The 20,023-nt window shown below is 54.8% G+C and overlaps 1 protein-coding gene across 1 annotated transcript in view; it reads left to right on the top strand.

Moving 5' to 3' along the window:
• The window catches only part of PTPN5 (protein tyrosine phosphatase non-receptor type 5), a 55,028-nt gene extending 37,586 nt beyond the window's left edge, over positions 1–17,442 (top strand). Inside the window, exons 4-15 of the mRNA XM_060017341.1 lie at positions 2,325–2,518; positions 3,046–3,153; positions 3,387–3,464; positions 3,939–4,180; positions 5,527–5,716; positions 8,149–8,233; positions 12,290–12,369; positions 12,547–12,684; positions 13,222–13,332; positions 15,488–15,648; positions 15,740–15,853; positions 16,281–17,442. Coding sequence (XP_059873324.1) covers positions 2,325–2,518; positions 3,046–3,153; positions 3,387–3,464; positions 3,939–4,180; positions 5,527–5,716; positions 8,149–8,233; positions 12,290–12,369; positions 12,547–12,684; positions 13,222–13,332; positions 15,488–15,648; positions 15,740–15,853; positions 16,281–16,374 — 1,595 coding nt within the window. The 3' untranslated portion in view covers positions 16,375–17,442. The remainder of the gene's footprint in view (positions 1–2,324; positions 2,519–3,045; positions 3,154–3,386; positions 3,465–3,938; positions 4,181–5,526; positions 5,717–8,148; positions 8,234–12,289; positions 12,370–12,546; positions 12,685–13,221; positions 13,333–15,487; positions 15,649–15,739; positions 15,854–16,280) is intronic.
• Positions 17,443–20,023: the final 2,581 nt, after the last annotated feature.

Here is a 20,023-nt window from a genome sequence, read left to right as displayed (position 1 = left end):
ACTGTATTGTAAACACTCATCCACTGGTCTGTTTTACTCAGCTGACTTGAGCCTTTTGAAGGCAGGAGTTACGTGTTGTCATTATTATAATCTGATGTTTCTTGAGCAACTGCTAGATGCCAGGTGCCAAGTTGGATGTTTCATCTATAGGATCTACCGTCTTCATCGCAGCTTTTCAAAGAATGTATTATTATCCTTGTTTATCACTTACCCATCATCATTCACTCATTTAGGAAATATTGATTGTAGACTTACATGCCAGGACTAGCGCTGCATGTTGTGGACAGTCAGGATGAGCAAAACCAATACTGCTCTTGCCCTCGTGGAACTTACAGAGACTGGGGGAGATTATATTCAACAAATAATTTTGACAGACTGGAGTGAGTGTACTGTAGCTCAGAGCCTGTCCAAGTGCCTCACTTCAAACCCACCTCAACCACTTATTAGCCTCTCTGCACCTCATCTTTCTCTTCTGTAAAATGAGGATAATAGTAGTGCCAACTTCATAGGGTACCATGAAGAGTGAATAGATTAACGTGCAGAGCACTCAAAGCAGGGCTGTGTGTTCGCCAGGTGTATTGTTGCTGCTGGTCGTATGAAGGAGGGATGTGGGTTGCTGAGTGTGTGTGGTAGGGGAGCCCCTCCCTTAGGAGGCAGCTGATTGAGTTCTACAAGATGATTAGGAGTCAACTTGGCAAAGTGTTTTGGGGACAGTTGAGGGGAGCGGGATGTTGGGGGAATGTTCCTGGCAGAGGGGACAGGATATGCAAAACATGGGGTGTGGGCTTACCCGAGGAACTGCCAAAGAGTGTGGCTGGACCACAGCAGGTAGGGAGCTATACAGGGTCAGGTCTGGGAAGGAGGAGCCTGGGAGAGAAATACAGGTATCCCCAGGATCACCGCATTGTTGATCCAGGCCATGCGAGATGCTCAGCAAATACTTGTCACGTAACCAAGCGAGCATGTAGACAACTATGTTGGCCTCGCGTGGTCTTGGCTGTGGGTGTTCCGTTGTCTCCCAACCAGAAAAGGAGTCCATTGTCCCATATATATACACAGTGGTATGTGGACCGTCCCATCCCCACCATCAAGCCGTACACGTCCGTCTTGCCGGTGCCTCTCTTCTTGGCAATAGATTGGACGGTGTGGGTTTAAATGGGGAGCTCCAACCTCTGGGCTCACTGCGGTGGTGCTGCTGGAATCTCCACACTCCACCAGGGCATCAGATCCAAGCCAGTGCTGTTCAGACTTGTTTAGTCGTGGAACCTTGTGTTGAAATCATCTTAGAGGAAACCCAGTATATGGAACGGTATTGAACAGCTCCCACGGCTGAGGCCCAGGCACAGGGACCCAGAGCCCTTGGTCGTACCTGGTGCACCTGAGAAAACACCAGGGCTCCTTAAAGCACAGTTAGAAAACCAGAGGACTTCCCTGGCGGTCCAGTGGTTAAGACTTCGCCTTCCAATGCAGGGGCCGCGGGTTCGATCCCTAGTCGGGAAGCAAGATCCCACATGCCTTGTGCCCAAAAAACCAAAACGTAAAACAGAAACAATATTGTAAAAAATTCAATAAAGATTTTTAAAATGGTCCACATCAAAAACAGCAACAACTTTAAAAAAGAAAACCAAGGGAGACCCCCCAACCCCCATTTTCGAGGTGTGGAAATTGAGGTCCAGAAAGGAGGGGGTGACTTTCCCAAGGTCACACAACCAGGGATAGACCCAGAACTGGATCTTAGACGTTTGACATCAATTCTGCTGCACCGAGATTTTCCTCCACACCATCCTGACCACCCCCATCCCCCCTCAGTGTGGGGTCTTGAGGTGGGGAAGGGGCACGGGGCTGTGACCTTGTCAAGTGTCCGGCGTCTCCCCCCCGGCACACATACTGAGTCGGGGCGCAGAGCATGAGAGACGAAAACCCAGAGGGCAGGCATGGGTGGGCTGCTCAGGGTCACGGCCTGGTCATGCCGTACCTTTTTTTCCCTCTCTCTCTTAATTGAGTTTGAGGTGGTGGTTTTTCGTTTCCTTAAGGAATGGGAAAAGAATGAAGCTGTGTAAACACCACGATGTTAACTCCCTGAAAAACCTCCTGCCATTTTAACTCTGTTACTGGAGAAATCAAAGAGAAATAATTTGTCCACCCACACTTAGCTCTTTCTGACGAAGGTAGGTGAGTATTGCTTTGCTAATCGAGGGTGACTGCTGGAAGCGGAGCCAGGCTGACTGATCCCGGATTGAGAGGAAGCCACGGCAGCCCCAGAAGGAGCGGTCCGCCGGGGTCGGCAGGGCCCGGATCACCGGCCGCGTGTCCGCCTTCCGCAGGTGTCCCCCAGCCGGTAGGGATGCAGGCGCTGGACCAGGCCGAGGGGCCCACGGCCTTGCAGAGAGAGGTGCCACTGCCCCCGTCTCCTTCACCGCCTTCAGAGACAGCTCAGAAGCCACCACCTCGAGACGCCAGGAGCCCCTCCTTCGCTGTCAGGAGCAGCCTGTGCCTGCTGGCTGCCTCCCAGTTCCTGGTAAGGACATCACAGGCCTTGCGGGGCCTGGAGGGAGGGCGGGTTGAGGGACGGCCTCCACTTCCTCCCCGAGATGGCCGCCTGGGGACACAGAAGGATGAGGGGCCTCCGTGGCGTCCCTCGTGACTCCAGCCCTCGGGCTGGTGTGAGGAGAAGGCTGGAGTTCTGAGCCATAAACCCCTCACACCCTGACCTCAGAAGTAGGAACACAGGCCCACTCCCAACCCCCTGGCCCCGCAGGGGTTCTTCTGAGGACTTCCTGTCTCTGGAGGCATCTCTGGGAGACTCTCCTTGTTATGTGTACCTGGTGGGGTGGCAGGGTCCCCTCTGGGAAGGGCTTTCTCTTGGCTCCCTTGAGTCAGCTCTTCTCTAGGGAGAGGTCCCAGGCCCTTGCCCCAGCTGCGCAGTCTGGGCCTTGGGGGGCCAGGTTGAGGCTGAAGGGGAGCTCTCGAGGGTGGGGAGATGGGGATATATGGGAGCAAGGAGCCCAGGCTCCGGGCTCAGCGTGCTGCCCCCGGCCGCCCCAGCTCGCCTGCGGGATGCTCTGGCTCAGCGGCTACGGCCCCATCTGGTCGCAAAATGCCACAGACCTCATCTCCTCCGTGCTCACGCTCCTGGAGCAGCTGGGACCCTCGGTGAGTACGCTCCAGGGAGCCCCAGGGTAGGAGGGAATGCTCGGGGGCCTCCAGTCCCACCAACCCCTGCCTAGGGCTTCTTTGAGTTCAGGATGTATTTACTGGCCCCTGAAGTGTTTCTCCCTGTCCCCCACCCAGACCGGGTCCAAAGTTTTCAGAGCCTTGATTTTATCCCTGTTGAAACATGAGAACTCTGCCCACCCCCCCATCACCCTGACCTGTTTGTTCTCCAGGCCTGGCTGGCTGTTGGGACCTGGGACGTCCCTAATCTGCTGCTGGTCTCTCTGTCCGTGGTCCTCATCACCACCTTGGTAAGACTCCTCCTGAACCAGCCTCCGTGCTCCTCTTCCGTGACCCTGAGGCCCGATCCCCACCTTCTCCCATTTGACCTACAGACTACACCTTCTGGGTAGGGCTGAGGATGGGGTACCCGTCTCCTTCCACCAATGCGCCCAGCCTGGGGGGAGAGGTGCCGTCTTTCTCAAAATTGGTTTGCAGCGTTCTTGGCTGGGGAAAGGGGCTGAGGCAGGGAGAAGACTGGAGAAGGAACCCTACCCCCACCCCACGAAGAAGGCTTCAATCCACAAGAACCTGAGGGTTGGAGGTGGAGGGGGCTGGGAGGACATGACAGGGGTGGAGCCTCTCATCTAGGTGAGGGGTGGTGCAATGCAGACAGCTCCCAGGAGAGTAGGGCTGCTCCAGACACGTGGAGGAGCAGGGGGCTCAACTCCATGGGCACCCCCTCACCCAGGAGGGCTGCCATGATGCCATATGCCCCGAACTAGGTGTGGCACCTCCTGAGAACTCCCGCAGAGCCACCCAGCCCGCTGCCCCCCGAGGACAGGCGCCAGTCGGTGAGCCGTCAGCCCTCTTTCACCTACTCTGAGTGGATGGAGGAGAAGGTCGAGGATGACTTCCTGGACCTGGACCCTGTCCCTGAGACACCTGTGTTTGACTGCGTGATGGACATCAAGCTTGAGGCCGACCCTGCCTCACTGACTGTCAAGGCCATGGGTCTGCAGGAGAGGTGGGTCCAGTGGAGAGGTGGGCTCTGTGGTCCCTGGAGCTCTCAGCTCCCGATCGGAAGGGCAGATGCCTGACTCTGCCTCCCAGTGCCCAGGGAAGAGCTGAGCTCATAAGCCCACCAGTGGAGACACATCCTCTTCAGGTCTGATTCACATAGATCAGGATGCCCCAAGGTGAATGCTAAGAAATGCTGTTACTACACACAAACACATGGGCATACACAAGTGTACATGCGTGCATGCTCGCACATACACTTGTGGTTTGGATAGGTTTCTTTACTGCAGGACTTGTCAGGACCTTTAACGTGCTTGTAGTCATTGTAGACTGACTAAGGGTAATGTGTGGCATTCCTCAAAACCATCTGACCACAGAACCCTTTTTTTTTTTGGTTTGAACTCAATTTTTTTTTATTTTTTATTGGAGTATAGTTGCTTTACAATGTTGTTAGTTTCTGCTGTACAGTGAAGTGAATCAGCTATATGTATACATCTATCCCCTCCCTCTTGGACCTCCCTCCCACCCCACCCCCATCCCACCCATCTTGGTCCTCACAGAGCACTGAGCTGAGCTCCCTGTGCTCTACAGGTTCCCACTAGCTCTCTTTTATAGTGTCTCATAGTGTTCCACAGAGCACACGTTGGGAGGTGTCAGCACTCTCTTTTGGGGGCCTGGCTGGGTAAGCCAGATCACACCAAGGTTGAGATGCCCACATGATGTCATGGAAAGAGCACTGGATGAGGACTCGGAAAACCTAGCTTTTTGTTTCACCTCTGCCACCCCCTCACTGTGTGCTTGGGCCATTCTCGTCCCCGCTGTAGCACTCAGATCCCCTTTCCGTGTAACGAGGGCTTTCCCGTGCTGTGCCCTGAACACAGTAGGGTTTGTTGCGTCTGCTCATCCTCGCTGCCGCTGTGCTGCCCCTGAGACCCCATCTTTCCCAGGCCTCTCCTGGATTCTGCGTCCTTGCAGACTGCCGGTCCGGGGCTGGTATATAGAAGGTCGAGCCCTGCTTCTCTGCTCCAGGCAGGCGCCCTCTCTGTGAGCTTCCTGGGGCCACAGGGCTGGGAACTACCTCCAGCAGTGGCAGAGGAGAGTGCTCAGGGCCCTTGCATTGAACCTTGGGAACCGGGCTGAGGCCACACTCGGCTACTCCACCACAGGCAGCCTAAGCCTCGGGGCTGAGCCGCACGCTCCCTGTGTCAGGGGAGATGTCACACCCACTCCTGTCTCTGGAGCCCACCTGGTTCCCACCCCCATCTCTCCCTCCCTCATCCTCCTGCTCCAAGGCCCCCAGCTGATGGCCGTCCCTGACCCTGATACTCACCCCTCCTTACCCGGTCCTTCCAGGAGGGGCTCCAACGTCTCCCTGACCCTGGACATGTGCACCCCGGGCTGCAATGAGGAGGGGTTCGGCTATCTCATGTCCCCACGCGAGGAGTCAGCCCGCGAGTACCTGCTCAGCGCCTCCCGTGTCCTCCAGGCCGAAGAGCTTCACGAGAAGGCCCTGGACCCCTTCCTGCTTCAGGCAGAATTCTTTGTGAGTCCCCTTGAGCCGGCTCCCCTGCAGGGGGCAGCCCGTTCTGCACATGTTCATCCCCCCAGCAAGGCTTTGGAGCGGGGTACCCCAAACTCAGCATCTGATAGATGAACATCATTTCATTCTCACCTCTCCTACTGTCTTGTTTTCTCTCTGGGCCTCAGTTTCTCATCTGGAAAATGGGAGTAAAAATAACAGAGGTATTGCAAGGATTCAAGAGATGCAGAACGTGTGCAAAGCGCCCATGGGGTGATTGGTGTTTGTGGCATTCCCAAGTCTTTATCATCCAGGACTGTGCTCTGAAAGCCTGAGAAAGACTTAGAAAGCTTTCTCTTCTTTTTTTCTTCTTTGGCCACGCCGCGAGGCACCAGGTATTGAACCTGGGCCCCAGCAGTGAAAGCACTGACTCCTAACCACTGGACTGCCAGGGAATTCCTGAAAGCCTTCTCTTCTGACTCTCCCGTTTTCCCACCCTCCCCCTGCCCGACATCACCTAACATTGTTCGTCCTCCTTTGAAATCTGTCCAGTTCTGTGATTCAGGCTTAGGGGGGGTCCTGATCGCCTCCCCTCTAGACTTAGGCAGCAGCCTCCAGCTGCCTCCTGTTGGACTTTGAGGGGCCCATAAATGACACCCCTGTTTTACCTGCCTGAGCACTCAACCAGTTAGGAGCCAAGACATGGAAAATCACAAAACCACCTTTATTTTTGCTGATAAAGGCTAGGTTTAGCATGAGGATTAGGTATGTAGCAGTAGGGAACTTCCTAATACCAACCACCAGAGTGAACAAACTTTCCACCCACCCCGGGGCAGTGCTGGTACATCGCCGGCCTCACCTCATAGGGGAGCCCTATAATTCTTTCTTGGCAGGAGGGCCGGGAAAGAAGGAGGAAGGAAGGGGCTGGGGTCCAAAAGCCCGGTTCCTCAATCAAACACACTCATTGGGTAACTCGCCCACCTCTGTGGGTAGGAACGGGCAAGAGGCCATGAGCATTTGGGGAGAGTCCCTCTTGGGAGAAGCCAGAGGGATGGAGAACCCGTGTGCCTCCCTCACAGCTCCCCTCGTCCCAGGCCTCCCTGCTCCCTACCTGGACCCGATGTCTTTCCCCTCTGAGAAGCCCTCCATCACCCTCTGACCCGTTGCTCCAGATTCTCTAGAATGTGGCACAGCCTGCCTTACCTGAGTTCAGCGAGCCCCAGACTCCTTTTCCGGACTTATATCCCCATCCCTGCAGGGACTGTCCACTTCAAATTGGGCCCGCACCACGCCCCCGCCGCGGTGCCTTCCCTGTCATCATCCCCCACCCTGGAGTCCCCTAGGAAGCCTTCCTCGACCACTCAGCCTCAGCTGCCATTCCCACAGCCACACCTCCCCTTGAGGAAAGGACTTGCATCCCCTTGTCATCTCCAGTTCAGTAGATCATTGTCAGTTTTGCTCAGAGAGTAAGAAAGAGGGGGTGCCCACACATCCACTCCATGGGCGCTTCTGCACGTGCTTTTTATTTTGATTCTCACAACCACCCTAGAAGGTAAGTATTATGATCCTCATCGTACAAAGCACATACTTAGTGTGTCCACAAACAGTGAACACTGTAAACCATGTGAAGTCAGGTGCTAAAGCGTGTGGACAGAGGGAAGGGGCGTGAAGAGAAGACAGACACTGAGGAGTCATCCCAGAGAACACAGGTCGGGGGGAAGAGGTGAACCTTAAAGGCTGGGAAGGATTTGGGGTGACGAAGAGGGGTGGGACCGGTGCTCCCCACAAGCTGGGTGCCGTGAGCTCAGACCTGGAGGCTAGCTGGATACTGACAAATTAGCCACAGGAAGAGATGGGCACAACTGGAGGGTGGGTCTCTTCAGAGCAGCTGGTGGTGAAGAAAGGCCAGATCGGAAAAGACCTCACATTCCAGGCAGAGAAGTTCCAACTTGGAACTCTTGACATAGAGAGTGATTGGGAGATGCAAATACAACTCTGGGAGGCCCAGAAGGAGGCTCCTTTCCTGCTGGAGAATCAGGGGAGGCTTCTTGGAGGAGGTGGCTTTATGATGGACAGGAGGACATGAGAAGATGAGGATGGGGTGGATGTTACTACAGAGTCAGCAGCACTATCCAGGGTCCTGAGGTAGAGACACCCAGGGTAGGAACACAGGTCAGTAAAACCACTCAGTGTGGCTGCAGCACAGGGTGCAGAAGAAGGCAGTGATTTGCCAGGTCACTTTTTCTTCTGTTCTTCTTTGAGTGTCTACTATGTGCCAGGCTGGCCCCCAATAAACAATGGTGATAATAACATTTATTATGCACTCAGCGTTTGCCAGGTCTGTTCTAGATACTTTTTATGTGCACTAACTCATTTAATAGTCAGTGTTTGTTGAATGAATGCATGCACTTAAGTCAACCCACCTCTCCTCACACCCCCATGTCCTCCTCCTGCAGGAAATTCCCATGAACTTTGTGGATCCAAAAGAGTATAACATCCCTGGGCTGGTGCGGAAGAACCGGTACAAAACCATCCTTCCCAGTGAGTACTCACTGCCCCAGGGGGTGGGGGAAGGCTCCCCCTCACCTGGGTGCCACTTCACCCTGAGGAAGGCCTTAACCCCAGAGTGGGCCTCCACAGTCACAGGAGCGGGGACGGAGGGTGCAGGTACCCAGTGAAGGGAAACACCCCCTTTAGAGGGTAGAGGGCTCCTTGTTCCTTCACACAGCACTTTCCAGACCCTTGCCCTGTGGAAGCCCAGAGAGAAAGAGGAACAATAACAGCAGCTCCTAGACAGTTCGTGGTGGCTGAAAAGTCTTATCACATCCTTGGTCTCTTCAGAATGGGCAGATTTTAAAGAGAGGACATTAGGCTCAGAGAGGATAAGTGGCTCATCCAGTGTCACACAGCTAAGACATTCAGAACTGAGTTTCAAACTGGGCCTGTGACCCCAGAATTGGGCTCTTTTGTCTACCTTGAGTTCAGTTTGGCCAGACTGTGAGTCCTCTAACAGGCAGAGCCACCCCATAAGGGAATGAGCTGCCTGTCCAGTAGTAAGCTCCCCATCAGTCAGGGTATTCAAGCTAGACTGCATGAGCAGTCCCCTGGAAGGTCTGATAGGGATTTTCCCCCTTTGAAGGCAGTTAGACCAGGCGACCTGATATTCCTCTTTTAGCCCTGGAGTGTCATTTTCAGGTAACTTTCATCAAGCCCCTATCTGCCTGTCACCCCTGCCAAGTTCTGGCCCCAGGCCCCAGGGCTAGCATAGAGGGTGATATATTGAAAGCAAATCCACAAACCTACTCCACTCAGTTTGTGGAGTAACGAGGCTTTAAAAAAGCAGTTTTGCCATTAGCAACTCCAACAACATGTAAGATGTCATGACTTATTTTTAACTTTTAAAATATCGACTTGTGGTTGCTATGGTTACACAGTGTCTAGGTAGTTCCGGTTAAACAAAGCACCATTTAAGGCCAGGATGCAATATTCAGGGCTGCTCACCTCTTCCCTCCTCTTGCCGCCCTCCACCCACCCAGCCCAACCTGGAGGGAGGGGTTCGGGTACGCCACAATCTAGGGCTTTGCTGGCCACTCAGAATAGCCACTGGGGGAATATGGGAGCCGGGCCATCACTCCATTTGGTCCCCACTGGATTCCTGAGAAGACTCCAGCCTCCAGCCAGGCCCTGAGCCTTCAGGTCCCCGAGCCCAACAGAGACCTTCTCTGTGGCCAACAAGAATTGACCCTGTGCCTTCAGAGACCAGGCTAGGGTGTATGGCAAAGCCCCCTCTCAGATCCGGGACAGCCAGAGGTTTGCTTTCTCATTCATTCTACACCATGCCCAGGGCCTGAGAATTCAGACATGAAAGAGACACAGACTCTGTGCACAGGGAGCTCGCAGTCTAGTGAGAGAGAGATCCATGGACAGTTCCAGTACAGAGTGACCCAGCAGGCAGCATTGAGGACAAGATACAGGGGAGCTGCACCTGTATGAATGAATGAATGAATATCCCTCAAATCTAGCTCCCCCTCTCCAACTTCACTGCCAAATTACTTTTATGGGGTGAGGGCTTCCATGTTGCCCAGTGATTCTGGGGGGTCGGACTTGCATGTAGCACAATTCCAGGGGTGCGATTTACATGGACTGCGTTGACATAGTGCCCCCTGGAGTTGTGCAGGGCTAGGGCAGCCCTCTGACCCTGACACTTCCTATGTGGATCATGACAGTAATCTAACTAGTCTGCTGAGTCCCACATTCTCTCCTTCTGTCCATCTTCTACCATTGTCACCAAAATCACGCGAAACAGAAAACTAATCGTGTCATTCTCCTCTTTAAACACTGTCACTGTTACCCTGTAACCCTTGGGTTGAGGTCCAGCCTTATGAGCATGGTTTATTGGACCCTTTGTCAGCTGGTTCCTCTCCAGCCTCATCTCTCCCCAACTCCCACCTGGCCCTGTACACTTGAATTGGACAGAGTGGTGCTCCCTACTCCGCTTTCTACTGGTCCTTCAGACCCAACCCAGGTGCCCCCTCTTCCATCTGAGCCAAGTCAAGTCCCCTCTGTTCCCTCGTCCCCAGTGCTCACAGGCCATACACTGCTCGACTGCCTGCCCAGCAGTAAGGGGACCGGGCCTGGCTGATCTAGGAGCCCCTGTGCTCAGGCACAGTGTCAGGCTCAGAGTCCACGCTCGGTAGGGTCAATAGAACCATCACCATTCTCACGGTGGTTCTTTAATATCAAAGGCCCTGGTGTCTGGCCAGGGGGTCTAGTGCCCACTTCTGAGTCCTAATCTGGGCAGGCACCACCAGGAGAAGGGAGGTGGCCCACACAGTGCTGCCTCTCCTCTCTCCCGCTGGTCACCCCAAGCCTCCTTCCATTTACCCTCACTCTTCCCCATACCTGACGCCCCTCTGCTCCCTCCTCCACAGGAGCTGCCCTGTCCCCACCTCCCCCACCATCACCTGCCCAAACCTCTAGCACTGGGGCCAGGGCATGAAAGGGCCAGAGAGGGGAGGCTTTGTGGGTGTCATGTCCCATTTCATCTACCGGGTTTGGGATCCTTCTTTTTTTTTTTTTTTTTTTTTTTTAACGTCTTTATTGGAGTATAATTGCTTTACAATGGTGTGTTAGTTTCTGCTGTATAACAAAGTGAATCAGCTATACATATACATATGTCCCATATCTCTTCCCTCTTGCATCTCCCTCCCTCCCACCCTCCCTATCCCACCCCTCTAGGTGGTCACAAAGCACCGAGCTGATCTCCCTGTGCTATGCGGCTGCTTCCCACTAGCTAGCTGTTTTACATTTGGTAGTGTATATATGTCCATGCCGCTCTCTCACTTCGTGGGATCCTTCTTTTAACCTGTTAGCTTATAGTGGAACTGGTAATGATGGTAGTAATAACAGCAGACACGTGCCCTATAGTGTTCACCATATGCTGGGCCGAGTTACGGGTCTGAGGACTCACTAACATCTACTCTTGAACGTTTACAAGATGAGTGAGGTTGTGATGGAAGGAATGTCCCTAGTTTACAGAGAAGACACAGGGGGACTAAGTAAATGGCCTACACTGACACTGCCAGGACTTGAACCCAGCCTTACTGGTCAGTGGTGTAGGCTCCTGACCGCTCCTCACACGGCCTTTGAGAGCCCCGTATGGGGCACACTGGCAGGGCCTTTAGTCCAGCCCTCCCTCCACAGAAGAGACCCTGGGGCCCAGAGAAGGGAGAAGACAGTCAATTGGTGACAAAGCCAGACCGGAGCCCCGGGCCCCGGGCCCCAGGCCCCAGCTTCCTGCCCACCCCACAATCCGCCGGCTCAAGCCCAGCTTCTGCAGGCTCACAGAGCAGACTAGTCAATACAGGGAGGCTGTAGCTGGAACAAAACAAACCCAGGAAGAAGGGCAGGACGTTGTGAGAATCTGCTGCTGTGGGATTTGACATGTGAATAGATGGGGGTAGGGGGGAACCCTTGTGCACGTGTGTGCCATCTCATCTCAGACGTGGAAGACTTTACTCCTTTCATGGTAATATTCTCCCTCAGCGTCCTACCCAAATCTTAGCTATAAAGTGCTTTACAGTTTCACATTGCACTTTCCCATCTGTTTTCTTATTTGTCTTCCCAACAGTCCTAGGAAGTAGGCATCTTTGCCCCCATATTACAGATCAGAAAACTGAGGCTTAGAAAGGCCATGTGCTTTACAAGCTTACACGGCACGTTGGGGACAGTGTATACTCGAACTCAGCCCTGCTGGCCAGGATTCATCCTCTAGGGAATTTCTTACAGATTTAGCTGTCTCCTCCCCAGAACATGAGGCACAGTGAGGACAGGGAAGCTTAAGGGACACATGGCAAGGGGCGGCATGGATCCTACAGAGGGAGAGACCTAAGGCCTCTCTCTACTGTCCTCTTCAGCCTGGGCCTCACCTGCCTGAGTGGGCCACAGGGATGGGTCAGTGTTCTGCTTCCGGGCAAGGGAAGAAGGAACTTCAAGTTCCAGAAGAAATATGGGTGCCCTGAAATGGGGCAAAGTGGGCTCTGCACCAGGGGGACTGCATATGTTAAATCCCAGCCTCACCTGTCTCCCTCACCCCAGACCCTCACAGCAGAGTGTGTCTGACCTCACCAGACCCTGACGACCCTCTGAGTTCCTACATCAACGCCAACTACATCCGGGTATGTAGCCCCATCCCGATGGCCTCTCCCTGAAAGGGAGGCCCGAGTCAATGGGATCCATCCTCTAGGCTTGTCCCTAAGCCCATGTGGCTCCTGCCAGCCCCCCGGAAGAGCCTGAGTGTGGGGAGCCAGGAGCACGGCCTCTGACCCTGATGGCCTGGCCTTGGCTGGCTGCAGGGCTACGGTGGGGAAGAGAAGGTGTATATCGCCACTCAGGGACCCATCGTCAGCACAGTTGGCGACTTCTGGCGCATGGTGTGGCAGGAGCACACGCCCATCATTGTCATGATCACCAACATCGAGGAGATGAACGAGGTAGGCACCCCTGTACCTTACCAGGTGTCTGCTGCTTTGTGCCCTGAGCTAAGCGTCTCGTTTCCGTATTAATCCTTACAGCAGTTTTGTGAGGTTGGTATGTTCACCTCACTGCCTGCCAGGGGGAGGAAATGTGAGGCTCAGCGAAGTTAAGTCAGTTGCTCAGAGCCACACAGAGAGTCAGAGGCAGAGCCTGGAGCTGTGGCCTCTCCACCTCCAGGGCTCAGGATCTTAAACACGATGCTCTGCTGCTGCTCAGCCTGCCAGGGCTGATGCTGGCTACTTCTGTACTCATCACGGCCCATTTAATGGAACTCCCATAAAAGTCCTTCAAAATGGGTATTATTTCCATGTTCCAGATGAGGAAACTCAGGCTCAGAAAAGGGAAGTAACTTACAGGTTAGGAAGCTGAGATTTGAACTCTCTAACTGCAAACCTACTGCCCTGTTACCTCTCTTCCCGCTGGCCTGGGAGGGGTATTGGGGAGAGTATGGCTGGGGTGCTGGGGGTATCACAGCCTGATCTGGGCCCCTGCAGAAGTGCACCGAGTATTGGCCGGAGGAGCAGGTGGTGTACGACGGCGTGGAGATCACTGTGCGGAAAGTCATCCACACTGAGGATTACCGGCTCCGACTCATTGCTCTCAGGGTGAGGCCTGGGGTTGGACTGGGCTGGGCAGATGGGGGACTCCACAGCCAACAGGGTCCCAGAGGCCATGATAGCTGAAATTAAGGCGTGTGTCACTCCCAGGATTTACTGATAAGCAGGGACGAGGGAGAGTGTGGTGAATAGACTTGGAGGCCAGAAGAAGGACCAAACCCTCAGTGCATTTCATATCGTTAGGTTCTCTCCATCCACACTGTCATTCATAATGTCTTCCAGCTCTGCTTCAAGTGTACCCAAGGCCAGGACTGTCTGGAAAAGGGGGCTTCAGCAGCTTCCAGCACTGTCCTTATAACTGAGCTTTGAGGTCCTGCCTAGAACATCCCTTTACCTGAGCTTCCAGCCTGTAGTATGACACCGTCCACCAGAGGGCAGGCACTCCTTGCTGCATTTGGGCTGCACAGGGAGGTTGTGGTTGCACAGAAAAAGGAAAAAAAAAAAAAAAAAGAGAAGAAGACATACGAAATACGAGCAATTACAGAACAGCCCAAAAGAGTGGGGGGAGGCATCCTCCCACCCTGAGGTTGAGCCTCTTCCAGGCTCAGCATTAGAGGAGATTGTTCCTTTAGAGTCAGGAGAATCAGTGCGTTCTGTTTTTGAGAAATCATATGACCCATGTTTGGGGAAAGTGGTGCCACTGTAATAACCCAAAGTCTGGAAGATAAGCTTAGATGCCAGTAAGCTGACATCCTATCCAGAAACAGCCTAGGAGGTCCACTGATGCCGGCAGCCACAGGGTCTGGATAGGATGTCAAGGGCCTGAGACTTGTTCCTCTGAGCTGCCCCCTCCCACTGGAAAAGGTGAAAGAGGGGGTGTCAAGGAGAGCTCAGCCCCTGGAGGACTGGTGCCAACTAAGCATCTCCAAGATACAGGCTTGCTTGCGGGCGGAAAGGGCCAGGAGGTAGAGGGCAGAGGCCGTGGTAGCTGCCACAGCCAGGTAACACAGGGGTGCAAGGAACCAGCTTCCTTTTTCCCCCCGAAAGATATGCTGGGGCTATCTCATCTTCTCAGTGCTGCCGGACTGGTTAGGGAAGAATTGGGACAACTTGGGGCTTGGGGGTATTTACTTCTGTCCATAAACCTTTACAAGCACCTGCTCTGAGCCTGGTTCTGGGTTGGGTACTGGGAACACAGAGCTGTCCAAAGCCTGGACTCTCTCCTCAAGGAGCACCTATAAAATGGTAAGTACTGACATAGAAATAGGTAAGAGCACAGAAGAAGGACCCTTTGTCAGCTAGGGTGCTTAGGGAGGGCTTCCTGGAAATGGTGGTGCTGAATGGGGTTCTGAAGGATGAGTAAGAGTTGGCTAGGAAGCAAAGAAGTGGAGAGAGCATTCCAGGCAGAGAGAAAGTAAAAGTAAGGGCGTGGAAGATAGAATAGCTCTATGTGTGTATACGTGGAGGAGGTGGGGGAAGCAGAGGTTTGATCTGCAAACCATTTGGAGTGCAAGAGAATCAAGTGCAAGTTCACAGGAGCAGGAGTTGGGCCTGGAGGGTAGATACTGAACCATGTGTGTCTTATTTGCCTGGCTGAAGACCGGGGACGGTGGGTTTGATTCTAAGAGCAATGACAGCCATCAAAGGGTTCTGAGCAGCAGAGCAGCCTGTGCTGTAGACAGACCGTTTTGACCACTGTGGAGCTGAGGCTGTCAGGGAGGAGATGGGAGGGTCTCACACAGTTGAGAGATGATAAAGACCAAAGTGGAGGCGGTGGTGGTGGAGAGGATAGCACGGAGGGGAGAACACTTGCTGGGGTTGGAGGTGGGCAGGGAAGTATACTGAGGCAAGAGGAAGGGTCCCAGGGCTCTTGGGGGGTGACTGGGCTGTTAAGGGGTGACCAGGAGACAGGAGTGAATTGGAGAAGGGACTTTTCGCCTCTCTTGGATGATCTTGGAGTTGCTGGGGCAGAACCCACGTGAAGACCAGTGCTGACGCTGCTGACCAGCCCCTGCTGCCCACCTGGCTTCGGGTCTCTGTCTGGTGCCACTGGGTGATGTGGTATAGCTGGCAGAGGCCCGAGGCCCCACTCCCTGTGGCCTCCCTCTTGTGTGTTTCCTCCTTCCCTCCATCCATCTCTGGGCTGATCTGTGGGCTCAAAGAGTTCACGTGTATCTGGGGTGGGCCTCTGTGTCCTGGACAGAGTGGCACAGAAGAGCGAGGCCTGAAGCATTACTGGTTCACATCCTGGCCTGACCAGAAGACCCCAGACCGGGCCCCCCCACTCCTGCACCTGGTGCAGGAGGTGGAGGAGGCAGCCCAGCAGGAGGGGCCCCGCTGCGCCCCCATCGTCGTCCACTGCAGGTGGGTCCTCCCAGACACCCACGAGGGCAGGGCAACTTCCCCCAGCCCTAGGCTGCCCTGCCCCTCACCCACCCACGCCCTCGGCCCTCAGTGCAGGGATTGGGAGGACAGGCTGCTTCATCGCCACTAGCATCTGCTGCCAGCAGCTGCGGCACCAGGGCGTGGTGGACATCCTGAAGACCACGTGCCAGCTCCGTCAGGACAGGTCAGCCCATGGGCAGGGTCTGAGCACGTGGGGAGCTAGAGCCCTGGGGGCAGCAGAGAGAGACTGACGTGTGCATAGGGTGAGGGTTAGGGGACACACTCCATGGGGACTGACCAGCAGACAGGAAGTAGGGAGGACAGATGGGTAAAGGAACCGGATCCAGGCAGTTGGTGGCTGGATGAAGAGGGGAGAGAAACAGAGCTGGTGGACAGAGGGGCAGGGGCTGAGTGGGGGGGGACATGTCACCTGTGTCCCTGCTGTCTGTGCCAGAGCTGGGAGGGACAGGAAGGGGCAGGGGGAGTGGCTGGCCAGGGTTGGCTTCTCTAAGCTGCACAGAGTCCCTGATGTGCCTCAGATGACTGGCACTCTGTGGATCTGGGGGCAGGTCCCTCCATGACCCCGTCCCCACTGTGCGTCTGCCGGGCAGGGGCGGCATGATCCAGACGTGTGAGCAGTACCAGTTCGTGCACCACGTCATGAGCCTCTACGAGAAGCAGCTGTCCCGCCAGTCCCCCGAGTGACCACACTCCTCCCCGAGGTCCTCTGGGTACCACCCAGCCTGAGTCTGGGCCCTCATCCCGGCCACACCCAGGGCCCTGCCTCGGGTCCAGCCTGCCCCCTGTCCCTCCCGCTTCCTTCTCCTCAGTCTGCTCCCCAGCCTGGGCCTGGCCCCTGCCTCCCCCCACAACGTAGCTCTTCCTACTGTACATATTGGGGAGTGGGGGAGGGTGGGGGAGGGGTGTGCCAGGCCAGGCCTGGGGCCCCAGGGCCTGACCCACGCTGCGCGACCTGGGGCCTCGGTTTTTAATGATGGTTCCATTGCTACTTGATCCAAAACATTTCCGTGCCGCACTCTACGTGTCCTGCTGCAGCGTGTTCTGTCTGTCCATCCATCTCTGCTGTCTGTACCGGACACTGTGTCTCCTCAGCCCGGGAGAAGGGTAATGAGCTCCAGCCCCCAAGTGGCCCTGGCAGAGGTGCCTGCCCCCAGCCCCCAGCCCCACTTCTCCCAACAGGCAGATTGCACTTTGCCCCTAGTTACTGGGACCAGGATAAGGACGGGGGGCCTGAGGACCTGGAGGTCAGGCACAGGGAGCTCCTGAGGGGGTGGCAGAAAGATCTCAGCTTGGGGAGAGGTCTCTGGGTGGTGGTGGTGGGAGAAGTATCGCAGCCAGGGTGGCCTCTGGGTGTCAGATGCCTGCAGGAGGCAGTGAGCAACCCGCGAGGCATCAGGGAGGAAGGGGACAGATGGGAACAGTGAACCTAGAGGACCTGGGCCACGATGGGAGAGGGGGAGCTCCGAGGGTGGGGTGGGGACTCGGCCCCAGATATGTGTGAAACATTTTTCGGTGTCACTGTGGGAAATCCCTCCCAGAAGTCTCACCACGTGTAGCTCTGCGTGTGTCCCATGTCCATGCGTGTGTTGAGAGCCCGTCAGCAGGGCATGCATGACTCTTTGGCAACATGTGTTATCTTGGAGCCACGTGTTTTTATTGCTGACTTTAAGTACTTATTCCACGGCAGACAGAGACATTTGGTGTCTTTTTATAATTTGCTCATGGTCATTGAATAGAGCAATAAATGGAGCATTTTGAGCAAAACTGGGCCTGTGTGATTGCCTCTCCCCTCCACTCCCTGTATCCCCGTCTTTGTATACACACACGCACACACACACACACACACACACACACACACACACACACACACACACACACACACACACACACACCCACCCCCTGGCCCTCAAGATCCGTGGGACCCCCTTGTGGATGCTGGGAGTGTGGCTTGAATCCAGATTTGAAAAGCCAAAGTCCATCGAGCAGGATCCTCACACACCCCCACCGTCTCACCCAGCCAGGAGCCAGGAGCCATGGGGAGCCACAGGGACAGGTGTTGGAGGTTTCCAGAGAAGGAAAAGTGTCTGGCAGGCCACCAGCTTCGACAGATGGGCCAGAGAGGCCAAGGCTGGAGCAGGGAGACCTTCAGCTCACTGAGGCCCCTCCCTGTTGGCCAGCCCACTTATCCCTTGTTAGCCCTGCAGGTCTCAAGAGCAGCTGCAAGCCAGCAATTTCCCCTGTAAGGCCTGGGCTGAGAGGAAGCCCCACCCAAGGAGCCTGGGGAATCTGCCCCTAGGCAAAGATGCTGTGCCTCCTAGACGTTCCTGCTCTATTCTTATCCCAGCCCCCAGGGATGCAGCAAAAGTAGTTGTCATGCCCTTGATGACAGGTGTGGGTCAACCCAGGGCAGGAGGGAGTCCAGGGCAGGGCTGCTAACCAGCAGGTCCCTACAAGGTAGCCTTGAGTGGGCTGGTCGAGGGTATACTACAGACAATGAGGAAAGAACAGGGAGTGCTTGGGCAGCTGGGACGGAGGGCCCAGAGTAGGGGGGCCTGCTCTCCAGCCACCCTGCAACAAGAGGGTGGGCTCTTCTACCCTTCTGCCCAGAATAGGGGGGTTGGGCGGTAGAAACGGGAGCGGGGAAAAGAGCTAACAATTCCCCCTCTTCTCCTGGGGTGGCCCTGTGAGGCCACTCAGCCTCTGCAGGCACCACGTGTAGAGCACAACACGAACGGTGCCCCCTGGATTTGTGCAAAATGACAGACCTGCCAGACTCTCCCTAACTCACCCCCTCCTGGTCCCTGGAAAACACAGACCTGTCGCTTTGTTCCCCAAGCCCTGTTGGCCACACAAACACACACACACTGCCATTCAGCTCAGAAGGTCCCACCCGGCAGCAGTGAGAACAAAAAGCTCTGCACAAGGGAACAGAAAAGGTACCCCGGGACCACCCCCCTCAGCCACCTGCCTGCCCCATGCCCCACGTTTCCTCCAGCCCTGGCCTCAGTCCCCCCACCCCCCAAAGCAGTGTGCCAGCTCGCTGGGACAGCTGCAGAGCCTGAGTAAGGGATCGCCCCCAGGGGGCCAGATACTTAAGGAACCAGTGACTCCTGGTGGCCCCATTGCTGGGGCAAAGGAAGAAGCAGACTGGTCAGTCTACAGCCCAGGCACCAGGTGCACCTCCAAAGCTGCGGTGGACACAGCATTCGAGGGTTACAAGGGATTGGTGACACGAAGGTAAGGCTTGCATCTTCCCTCAGGAAAGGGGCAGAATCTGCTAACTTCTGAGCCCAGAGGGGGACAGCAGGAGCTGGGACAGGGGAGTGGTCTCAGAACCCGGAGGGAGAAGCAGGCCAGGCAGAGAGATATCATGGGATGAGGGGGTTAACTTTAGCCCCAAACCTTCTAATTTGGAAGAAGGCTTTGGGGTCCCCTGGAAGGACACTGGACTGGGAGTCAAGAGGCCAGGATTCTAGTCCAGGTGACCTTGGACAGGTTATTTCTCTAACATCAGTTTCTCATAAACAAAATAGAGGTTTAAAAACCGCCACTCTGGTTAAATAAAAGATGGTATGTATACCCATTCGTTGGAATACTGTGTAGCTATTAACAAGGATGGGGAAACTTTACAAACTGGGATGGAAAGATCTGAAAGATGAAGAAAGTGAAAAGAGGGCTGAATAGCATGTATAATAGGCTACCTTATGTGTTAGAAAAGAGTAGAGACAAAAACATACTCATATTTGCATGAAGGAGCTCCAGAAGGAGCCCAGAGACCACAAGTGGTTACCTGCTGGGGAGGGCTGGGAGCCGGAGGGGCTTGGGAGCCGGAGGGAGCCTCTTCACATAGATGTTTATATTGTTTTACTTTTTAACTATATGATTGAATTACCAATTCAAAAAAAAAGTATAAGAAATAAAAACTCAATCTCTGTCTTTACCATGTCGCAAACGAAAGCAGAGCTGTAGCAGTGCTTTGTCACCTGTCTTAGCATTCCCCCAATGCCAGGGCTCCCCAGGGCCCAGCAAGAAGATCCGCAGTTTCCTTTCAAGGCCTGCTCCAGTGTGGCTTAGTCAGGAAGTTCCTTCTCAGGTCTGACTTCATCCTCTCCTGATAAAACCTCCAGCAGTGCCCCCCTAGTTCCATGTAGCTATCAGTAGTTATCCTCAACTCCCTCTGGGCCTTACTGGGTATGCTGGGTAAGTCTAAATCCTACCTCCTCTCCCTCCAAGTACTTGGAATAGTTTGGCACTAGTCAGTGGGGGACAGGCCCATTGGTCCTTGTAGCCAACCAGGGAAAGGGAGACACTAAGGGAAGAGAAGAGAGGCCAG

This window comes from Delphinus delphis, chromosome 8, assembly GCF_949987515.2.
Source record: "Delphinus delphis chromosome 8, mDelDel1.2, whole genome shotgun sequence".
NCBI lineage: Eukaryota > Metazoa > Chordata > Mammalia > Artiodactyla > Delphinidae > Delphinus > Delphinus delphis.
The sequence above is the reverse complement of the archived record's forward strand: the minus strand, read 5'-3'. Positions and strand labels throughout refer to the sequence as shown.